Source organism: Nanorana parkeri, unplaced genomic scaffold (assembly GCF_000935625.1).
Source record: "Nanorana parkeri isolate BGI_ZX_2015 unplaced genomic scaffold, ASM93562v1 scaffold746, whole genome shotgun sequence".
Lineage (NCBI taxonomy): Eukaryota > Metazoa > Chordata > Amphibia > Anura > Dicroglossidae > Nanorana > Nanorana parkeri.
The window spans coordinates 638,987-650,482 of NW_017307014.1; the positions used below are offsets into that span (position 1 = coordinate 638,987).

At 40.5% G+C, this 11,496-nt stretch overlaps 1 protein-coding gene across 1 annotated transcript in view; it reads right to left on the reverse strand.

Annotated features, from left to right (window-relative positions):
* Positions 1–11,496, reverse strand: part of ACD (adrenocortical dysplasia homolog) — a 41,582-nt gene that overhangs the window by 14,122 nt on the left and 15,964 nt on the right. Inside the window, exons 6-10 of the mRNA XM_018564342.1 lie at positions 9,305–9,349; positions 8,298–8,353; positions 6,771–6,928; positions 4,158–4,239; positions 1,888–1,965 (exon numbers count right to left, since the gene is read on the reverse strand). Of these exons, the coding sequence (XP_018419844.1) occupies positions 1,888–1,965; positions 4,158–4,239; positions 6,771–6,928; positions 8,298–8,353; positions 9,305–9,349 (419 nt within the window). The remainder of the gene's footprint in view (positions 1–1,887; positions 1,966–4,157; positions 4,240–6,770; positions 6,929–8,297; positions 8,354–9,304; positions 9,350–11,496) is intronic.

Below are 11,496 nucleotides of genomic sequence, written 5' to 3' on the forward strand. Positions count from 1 at the left end.
TAAAAGGAAACAATTGCCATTTATGAATTTCTTTCATTCAGGCCTGCAGAGCATTGCAAGCACGATCAGTGCATTGCAGGTGCATTGCACAAGCTCCTACAGACTCCTTCCCTAGCCCCAGGTGTGTATAAACCTACCATTGTGGGGCTGGAGGAAGTAATAAATGCACTACATGTACAGTGATGTCATCGCACTTGTGCTCCCCATTGAGACCTACAAGTTTCTCTACCGTGGTGGTAGATAAGACTTGTAATCCACCAGATCCATTCAAAGCCACACGGAGTTTAAAAAAACAAAATGCTGCATGCAAAAGAACCCCACAATTCAGGCTGGGGAAGGGCAGTTTGATGGTTGGGGGTTAGGGAATGTGACCATGTTTCAGGCTGTGTACCCTAAACATGGGTGTAATATGAAACATGGTAACAAAGGTGGACCAGGACTTTACCAGCAACTCTCATTTTGTATAATGCAGTGCATTGGATAACACTACATAGCAAATAATGATGTTTAATAAAAAGAAATGATCAACCTAAAATATATACCTTGGAACTATCAAACAAAAAACATTTTAAATCCTACCCAGACCTATGTCTGGGTAGACCACAAAAATTGTAACTGATGGAAAGTGATTTACTACAAAGCAATAAAATTGACTCATATATTTATGTATCACTGCTGCCTGCAGATGTTCAGGTAATAGGAATCTATAGTCTTTTAACTTGAAAAACATTTACATGGGGGAAGGGCAGTCATATTTGCCTAATATATCTGCAAACTTGGCTTTGCATTGCTACTCAATGGTAATGCTATTCTGCTCATTCTCACAATGCAAAACTATTCACAATGGCTGACACACTGAAAAACATGCCCTCCCTGTGTGGCTAATATCTTCTCTCACGTTAAGAGGGACAAAGTAATTGCAAAGTACCACTGAGAACTCCTTCTAGTTGGCTATATTCACAATTGCAAATATATGAAAATGAGATAAAAAAAAGCTAATTAAAAAAATCACTTAAAAGTTAAACATTGGAATAAATAAAAAAATACACAATCATATTGAAAACTAACAGGGCTATTCAATGCAGGGTGAAGAGGTTGGAGAAGGCAGGAGAAGTGAACAATCTAGGACAACATAGCTGATTTGGAAATATTCTCCAATTCAGCTCACTTTCCAGTTCAGCTATGTTGTCCTAGATGGTTCCCTTCTCCTGCCTTCTCCAGACTCTTCACCCTTTTGTGAATACCCCTGTAAAGCTCCTAACCTAGCTCTACACATCTGTTGGCGATGTCCAATTAAAGACGTCAAAAGACTTCATTGTATGATGCAGGGCAGGACTGCGCAGTCTTCTAAAGTCACAGGAAGTTATACAATGTGTTAGATATCCATACTTAAATCTCTCTTGTTGAAGACAATCACATTCAGGGCAAAGTCTCTTACTAGCCCACCCTTTGACCCACTTATACTCACCTGCCAAACACTCCTTTGCCTGTTGTCACAAATACTCAGTACGTCCTATTATGGGGGAGCCAAAGCACAAGACCAAGTATGAGTAAACCATCTCTTACATTTAGGTCTGCACCTCTGTACACCCCTTTCCTCCTGCAGAGCAACACTACCTTGGGAGCCCACCACTTCCATACTGAAGCTTTACAGGTGTGATAGGCATGCAAGTTCAATTCAGGTCTAAGCACATATTGCTATAAGTCTAAAAATAGCTTGACCAAGAATTGGAAAACCACTATGCAATTAGCTGATCTCCAATGAGCCCGCTCGTGTACAGCATAAAACTTCAGACAGAATCTCTAATTAGCCTTAGGAGGATAGGACGCAAGAGCAACCCGCTAAAATAGAGCATGAAGTTGTCAGAGCCCGGTGCATAGACTCACATGAATCCGACCCATCATGGTCCAAATCTTCAGAAGAAATATCAGCATCACTGGCAGAATTAACATCAGGTCTGAACTCTGGAACAAAAAGGAAACATTATTTTTAAGTCTCAGAACAGTAGTCTGCTAAAAACAGAATCTCCCTATTTAAAGCTCAAGTCAATTCAATTTTAGGTGGGCTATGACATGTTTAAAATGAACCTTTCCATTACCCAATCGTTGTGGTATCCTCATAATCTGCGCCATCAGCGGTTTTAAATGCATGCTTTTGTTTATACAGGTGAAACTCGAATAATTAGAATATCGTGCAAAAGTAATTGCAGTAAGTGCTGCAAAAGGGGCCCAAACCAAGTACTGAGTACATATGCATGCTTGTACTTTTCAGAGGTTCGATATTGTTCTATGTACAATCCTTGTTTTATTGATTGCATGCAATATTATACTTTTTTGAGGTTGTGGATTTGGGGTTCTTGGGGTTTTCATGAGCTGTAAGCCATAATCATCACAATTATGACAAATCACGGCTTGAATTATCTTGCTTTGCATGTAATGAGTCTATCTCATATATTAGTTTCACCTTTTAAGTTGCATTAGTGAAATAAATGAACTTTGCACGATATTCTAATTATTCGAGTTTCACCTGTAATATGCGAATTATAACTTTTGTGGAAAGTCAATATTTAATCCCTCATATTCATCTCCAGTAATTCTAACCTGGATGCTAACATAAGCAGAGAGCAGTGACATCTGATGTTATGGGAAGGGCACAGGTGTCTTTGAAGTACAGGCTGGGATTGACAACCTGGCTTCAGGTTCTCTATGCTGGTCAAGATGACGGTGCCCAATAAGGGAATAACTGGGTCACTGGGGACAGAGTTTTAGTTCTGAATAGTTCATATTGGGCAGAGGAAATTATTGCTGGCTTGTTAAAATGACCAGAATCCCAGAATCCTTTAGAAAACTAGAAGCACCAATACAATACAATACAAAGCAATTTCTCATGAGTTATTTTCTATAGTATCACTAACTTGCTAGTGTTACAGAAATCGGTAGCTCAGTGATTGAGTTTGTGCAGTGATTCATGTTGGCGACAAGCTTGCCAGTGACTATCGCTCTGCAGTCGCCTCTAGGGCTTGGCTGCCAATCACTGAATGAGAGTGATGTAAAGCAGAGCATGCCAACCTAATGATGTATCACTAGTTTAACCTCAGCAGGGAGAAATCCTTTCTTAGGGACAAACTGGCAGCAACTTTAGCTATTAAATCGTTAGCTACCAATAACTGGCATTAGCGGTTTATAGCAGCGATTAAACTGCTGCTGAAAAATTACCCGTATGACATCAGGCACACACATACATTAGGTACATTAGATGTTCAGATATTTCATGGCATGTGGTAACTTCACATGGTACTTTCATTCTGCTATATGCACTAATAAGTTATTAATTAAAAGATTGCATTATGGTAAAAATACAAAGAGGGTGGTAATGTTCATTGTCTAATTTGTACTAAGCAACCACATCTGTGGTTAGGCACGGATTATCAGATGCGAGCTGTTTCCAGAGGCGATCACGTGTCCCCAACCGCAGGAAATCGATCCATGGCCAATTACATCCAAACACTGGCAGACAGCTGCGGTCAGCCTGGTATTGCTTTGTACAGGCTCAGTGGCTGCAACTATCCGCATTCACCTGTGAATCCAGCCGCAGGAATATGCTGGATTCTTGCTGCAGCTGGCAATTTTTACCATGTGTATGAGGCCTAATATTTTACCACTGAGGAGTATCTGTAAAAAATAAGTCAAGGCAACTGGACTTGCTGTATTTTTCTTGAAGACGTTTCACTGGACATCCGTCCAGCTTTCTCAATTCAGAATTACTTGTATAAAAAATGCTGTGGGAATAAATATGGTGAATGTCGCTCCAATCCACATAATCTGTTAGTCACAACCAGGTGTTGGAGTGGAAGAAAGTGTTATTTACAGATTGGTCAAAATGGGATATTTGTAGTTAAGGTTACAGGTGAGCACATATTTCATCCAGTGTGAAGTTGGTGACTTGCACTGGACCAACTACACACTAACCATTGAGAAGTAACACTATGTTCACAACAGACATATCTCTACTTTGATGCTGCGAGGAAGAGGAATAATTGTTCAGCACCACAGTAAAACAACATTTGATGATATAAGGCAAGGCGAAGGCGAGGCAAGATCAAGCATTGCTGACCTGCATGACATTGCATCTAAGGTGAGTTTCCTATTAAGTGTACCTGACATCTGCTCCAGAGCCGCTTCTTCTTCTGGAGGGATAAGGAGCAAATTTATCGGAATTGAAAAAGTGTGGTCATTCCTCTGTAAATACACAAAACACAACATTATAAGGCTAAAGGCAGAGAAAGCACTTTAAAAAACAGAATTGCACTTAGTTAACCCCACTTTGTTGACCAGAACATTTGGCTATACCATCACAACATATATAGGAGTATTATCTACAAAGGCCCTAGAACCAAATTGTTGATTAATAGGCAACTCTCCAACCCCATTACTAAGAAAACGAGGCACAGAACAGGGATGCCTATTATCCCCTATCTTATTTAACTTGGCATCAGACCACCTACTTTATACATTACTAGAATTTGAAGGCATCCTCACTGAGAAATCGGCAGATTAAAATAACCACATTTGCTGACAACCTGCCTGACATCTCCATTCAAAAAAATAACACTACCCCACATATCACGCATAACTGGATACAGTAACACATCAGAGTACGCCATAAACCAAGCTAAATCAAATGCTCTATATTTAAAGAAAGTAAACCAAAATGGAGTGCATCCTATCCCATTGCTTGCTGCAAGGATAAGATTCATTATTTTGGAGTTAACCACTTGCTGTCCGGAATAGCAATTTCTTACTATTTGCACACACATGATATAATCTAAATTTTTGGTAGAAAACAGCTTCAAAACCTCCAAACAATGATATATTTTCTAAACACAGAGGCCCTGTAGAATAAAAAAATGCTAGTTGCAATTTTTTATGTCGTATGGTATTTGCGCAAATGTTTATCAAACCAGTAGTTTTTTTTGGTAAAATATAAAAGACAGGGTCACGTCGGGTAAATAGATACCAAACATGTCAAGCCTTAAAATCGCGTTAATCGGTGAAGCAGCAAAAAACTTCAATACCCAAAATTTCCCATAGGGGACATTTTAAAAGCTTTTACTGCTCATCAATTTAGTACTAACAGTGATTAATGGCTATAGAATTATTGCTCTCACTGTGACGTTCGCGGCGATATGTGTAGTGCAATTTTCGTTTTGGCACGTAGGCGCAGTGGCACTGGACGTGATGCAATAAACATCACTTCTGGCTTAGTGATCGGAGGAGAGATCAGCGCCTGGAAGACTGCTGATCTCTCTCTGATTGTTGCGGGGAGACCCGCCATGAGGGTTTCCGGGCCCGGCACAGGTGACAGCGGAACCCAGGGCAGCACATGTCGGCGATCTGTACAAACGATCCAGCGGCTGCATAGACGCCGGATCGCTTGTACCTGAACAGCCATCACCAGCTGTTTAAAATGACACCAAGAAAAGGCCCGGAAGTGGTTAACATTCTCCAAAAATTCCTTTTGAAATAGAAAAAGAGATTGAGGACTCAGAGTCCGCAATCTCTTTTTTTTCGGCAGCTTCAGCATGGAATAAAAGGAGTACTCGGTACAGAGGCTACCTGTTCATTTACAATTTGAGGAGGCTTAGTACTCCCCCCAGTTATGAATGGACAGGAAGCCTCTTTACTGAGTTCTCCTGTTCATTCATAAACTGAGCACATAGTGAGCTCACTATGTCCCAACTTGTGAATGAACAGGAAGTGAAGCTCCACCCACTCTCCATCCTGAGAACAGCTCTCCTCACCACTTGGCATCCTATCACCACTCTCTCCTCCGCCCCCCCTGCTGGCTGCAGCGGTCTGTGTCTCCTTCAGTCCCCGCTGCCTCTGCCGATACAGGCAGGGGAGAGCAGCAGGGATTGAAGGGGGGGTGGGGGGGAGAGACACAGATCTGAGCATGGAGCCAGCAGGAGAATTGAGGAGAGAGCTGTAGAGCCTCAGAACTTGCGGCGGCAGGGGGGGCAGCTATTAACTTACAGGAGACCGTCGGGGAGACCCTTCCGTTATAAGCTCAAGGTTGCTGAAGCAACCATGAGCTTAAAGAAGAAGGGTAAAAGACAGAAACGTAAGGCATACTGTGGTGGTCAGCTGGAAGCGCTGGTGTTCTGCCATATTGCCTTACGTCGTTGGCAGGGAAAGGGCACAATCTATGGACAATTTAGCGTAACGTATTTTCATGAGCGCACGCAATTTTTAAGCTTAGCATGTTGGGTTTCTATTTACTCGGCACAACCTCATCTTTTATCATTTACCAAAAAATTGGGTATTGTGTTTTTGGGCACTAAAATTAACTTGTGTATTTGGTTTTTTTTTTTATAAAGTTTTGGGCTTGATAAAGAGTTGCACTAATATTATGCAACATAAAAATTTGCAACTGACACCCTTTTTGTTTTACAGGGCCTGAGCTCTTAGGAAATATATAATTCTGGGGGTTGGGGGTGTATAATTAGGTAATTTTCAGGCCTAAAATGTGAATTATTAAATGTGAGCAAAAAAAAGTTTCATGCTGCAGAGTGTGACCGTAGTGATCTGTGTTGTCTGACATGCCCCTTGCTGAATCTGATCAAGAGCTCTCCAACCAGGCTTTTCTAAACAGGCTGTGGCTGCTTTAGAAAGAGATTGAACACATTTTTGATGCATCTGGAATGTATTTAGCTGATATAAACTGAAGGTTCAATTAGGCTTTAAATGTACAAAAATAACCAAAGTGCTACCTTGTTGTTTCTTATCTCTGTACTCCATAATGTTCTAGCTTGTGGTGAAATGTCTTGGGTGGCATATGAGTTAAGATCAAGACACTGCTCTGCAAGGGATTTCAATTCACCGAGCTTCTCTTCACTTGCAATCATAAGTAACTGAGTAAGCGAAATATCTAATTTAAAGACAAAAATAAGAGAAAAATCAACTTGTATTAGAATCGGTCTATCTCACCGTCAACAATCTTGGATAAGGGCTCAGACATAATACAGCCCTTGCTATATCTATGGCTCACCAGTGGAAGTTAAAATCGTATTAAACTCTCAAACCTTTTTTTTCAATAATGAATCCAGTCAAATAAATACATTGTCCAGCAAAGTAGATCTGACATTTTTGCCCAAACATTTACAGTCATCATGTTTCCAAACAGCTGCCTCCAACTTTCTCAGCTCCAATTCACTGAATTCCTGTCTAGTACACAATCACAAGGGACAGCACAGTCTCCAGCAGCTGCCCATCTACTAGCTTGAAAAAAGGAGGATCTGGAAGGAGAGGAGTGCGTTGCCTTGCTGTGTTTGTGGAGACACACGGCTTATTAGCACACTCAAGGATGCTTCAATATAACTCTGCAACGCAAAGGAGCCACCCTAAAACAGGATACCAAAACCAGTGCTCAGTGGACCAGAGAAACTGGGGGATCCGGCAACATACCTGATCCCGCTGGGTTAATATCTCCTCCCCATCTTGGTGATGGACGCTGGCAGTGAAGTACATCACTGCGCATGCGTGATGCTGTCACACCACAGACGTCATTATTAATGTGCAATGGCCGCACCGGGTGACGCCCACCCTGGTGCCATCGCTGGCCCTATGCACATACATCAACATTTTATATACATGTGATTACTTTTTTATGCTAATCCGATACCCGGCCTTCTCACATTTTTTTTATGGTGTTTGATTTATAATTGGTTTTTCATTACAGTGCAAAACATATTGAATTAACAATAAAGTAGAATATTTAACACCTGCTCAGTTTGTGATCCAGCACCCCAGTGCTCCTTAATATATTGTGCATGTGCAAAAAGACAACTACAGAGAATAATGGCCAGCTTGGTGCATGTGCCATCACTTTGGCTATCTCTTGCTTGTTACAAAGGAGCATATTTCAGAAGACACATTTACAACCCTGACTGTCCTTTAACCCAAGTCCTTTGTGCATGATTCTTGTTACAGCTCAGGCTTCCATTTGGCACTGCAGACTGGGCATTGCCACTGTGTGATTTCCAGAAGCTGTGTTAGAGCTAGGGGAGGCATATCATTGGGCATGGCAATGGACAAGTCAGCTCTGCCCCAGAACTTTTACAGCTTCCAGAAATGAACACCAGATGATGGCCATCTTTTATGGGTTACACTGACCTCAGAAAAGCATTAAAATAATGTGATATTGGAATATTTATTTATCATATTCAAAGATATGGAGACCTGCACACATGCATAAAGATCACATAAAAGGGAATAGAGCCCAGCACTACCACACTGACCTGATGAGTTCATGTCTGACATGGAGTCCTTCTTTTGAAGCTCTGTCATATACATCCTAGAACACAGACAACATATTATCAAGCACTGGTTAGTAAATACAATAATCCATTGGCAGCATAAGGCCTTCCGAGTGAAATTTGCTCATGTGACTGTAACCTTATAGGTTGTTCTGTGCCAAAACTCAGCATCATAGAAGACATCATTTTCCTATTTTGCAATGGTGAAAACCCACTAAAAAACTATACATAAGTGAATCACTTTATATTTAGGCTGTGTTTCTACTATATATCTGAGAATATCTCCAAGTACAAATTATGAATTGTTATTTATATAGTTATATATCCTACAGTCAAATATTGTCTCCATATTAAATGCACGTATGCTCAGTAATGTATAAGTGTAACACACGTATTAGCATAGCACTCTACTTGAAAAAGGCTTCAACTTTCTCTGCAGAAGGTCAGCGTCGTTCTAGTTTAGACATTACACACGAACGTATCTGTACTAATCTGGTGGCCCAGAGATGATCAGGTCATGTAAATTCCTGTTCCTTTACAGTAGCCATTTATAGTCTGAGTTGGTGTTTTCAGATTGTCTTGTACACCTGAGACTCCTACTGCTGCCTTTCCTCCTGTGAATTGCCAGAAAGTTACAATGTACAGTCTGTGCAAGTGATCACGGGGAATTCAGAATAAGAAAATGCTTCCTTTTGCCTTTAATTTGGTGAGGAAGGGATATTAGACTATATTGTATTGGGCAGAGGGAAATCCAATATTTGACAGCAACACTGAAGGGTCTGTTTTGGTTCCCTTCAGTCCACCTCACCATACCTTCAGTGGTGGTCTAGTACTCTGAACTAGCCAGAAGAAGTTAGGTGGTAGTTTATACCAAAGGGATATTAGTGAATGATGAACACAGCATACTTCAAAATCTCGGACAGCTTTTAAGTATAGGATATATTGCTGAACAATTAAAAACCATAGTCAGTGTAAATAGACCAACTTACTGCCAAAGTTCCTTGATCCGTTTCAATACTCCTGGCTCCACATTACTGAAACAGCAGAAGACATTCCTTTAAATATCAATAACTTGTCTATTGTTCAAGATTAAAGACATCAACTGTAAATATATCCTTCATATGCATATCACTCATTTCTCCATAGGTTATACAGAACTTATTCGCTTTCTAAAGCTTGTCACACAGAAACAACTTGCTAGCAATTACACTGACCTTAAATCAGCTTTTGATTGGAAAACAACTGAACGGATCAAGGCAAGATTATTTTTGTGATCAAAAACTGATGGATGGAAATTGATAGAAAATGACCATATGTATGCCTAGCATTAATTTTGTACTGGATCACCTATGGGATTACTATAGCTCTGTGTGTGATATAACATAGGGCAGGGGTGGGCAAGTCTAGCCCTCCAGCTGTTGTGGAACTACAAGTCCCATGAGGCATTGCAAGGCTGACAGTTACAGGCATGACTCCCAGAGGCAGAGGCATGTTGAGATTTGCAGTTAAAGCACAGCTGGAGGGTCAGAGTTGCCCACTCCTGACATAGGGATACACACATAAGCCAAAAGACAAATGTGGATAAGGCTTGCCTGTGATCGTACAAATGCATGCGTCTGGAGTGAATGTAGATTAGAAAAAAACTGAGATTATTCAAAAATTGACTTACAACAAAAACAAAAGAGAATCTTCAGGGAAGTTAACACCTTAGTCAAGACACTTGACTGCCTCGGAGAAACAGTTCATATCTGTGTTACTGAATCGTGTGTCTCTTTCATTACATGAATATACGTCATTATATATAGCCATTCGTTCAGAGCATGCATAGCCAACGGATTTGTATCTTTCAAAGTCTATCTACCATATAGCCAATATTTATTTTGGACAGAGTGGAAAAGGCTTTGAATTCCTGTCAGGGATTACTGCCATTGGAGGCTCCGTCTGAGAGATTCCTTTACTTTCTGTCTGGTAAAAAAGGTTGTCCCCAGGACAGGAAGCGAGGGGACATCTCTCTAAAGCTGGCCATACTGGGATTGAATTTTGCCCATTTCCTGCAGAATTTGCTGAAATTCAATCCCTTAGTAGCTGTGTCAGCCGAACAGTGGGTGCAGCCAATCAGCTGAAGTAATTGTACAGGCATTCTGACAGATGTGGCACTGGCTGTCAGAATACAATAGCTGTCAGTGGAGATTCCTCATCCACGCTGTTTAGCTTTTAGATTTTATGAGTAGTTTTTCTCATTTAGCCCTGTAGGCTGAATGAGAAAAAACTTATGGTGTATGGCTAGCTTAACAATAACACAGACCGAAATAAAAAAAAAAAATTTTAATTAAAAAAATACCTTGTGATCTTGACATGAAGATCTTCGTTGTCACCCTTTAACAAGAACAGATGGAACATTCTTTCCCTGTCTCCTAATTGCGCTTCTGTGAAGCCACCGTGTTACCCGGGATTACAATAAAAACTACAAATGTCTATAATAATGTATATTATGCAGGCACCGGCCACTGTTGCCACCATCAGGAAACCTGGCCCCAAAAATGACAAGCTGCAATCGCTGGAGAGAATGCATGTAGGATGTGGTTGCAAAAAGGCTACAGGAGATCATCACCACCCAGATGTCACACAGGATAACAAAAATGGTTAAGACACATATTTTTTTTTTTTTAAATGGCAATTATGATACACAGTGCTTAACAATCGAAATGTCCTTCAGGGAGGGTAACATCTACATCAAAGGGCTTTTTCCTTCACATTAATAGTAAAGCATCTGTTAGACACCACAGGTAGAAACTAGGGATGCACCGATAAATCGGCAGCCAAAACATATCGGCCGAAAATGGCACTTTTGGCTAAAGTGCCATTTTCCTGCCGATACATAGGCACATCCGTGCTGTCTTTCCTCCCCGCTGGGCGCTGCTCTGCTCATTCATAATTGTGGTTATAGTAATCATACTATGTTATGAATGAACAGGAACACTCAGAGGATTCCTGTTCATTGATAACTGGGGATGCAAAAAAAGAGATTGAGGACTCAGTGTTTTCAATCTCTTTTTCTATTTTAAAAAGGGAAATATCAGGAGTCTGTTTAGATCCCTAATATTTCCCCAAAGCCCCTAAAAGTAAATTAAAAAATAAAAACATTTAATAAAAAATGAATAAATAAAAATATATATATTTT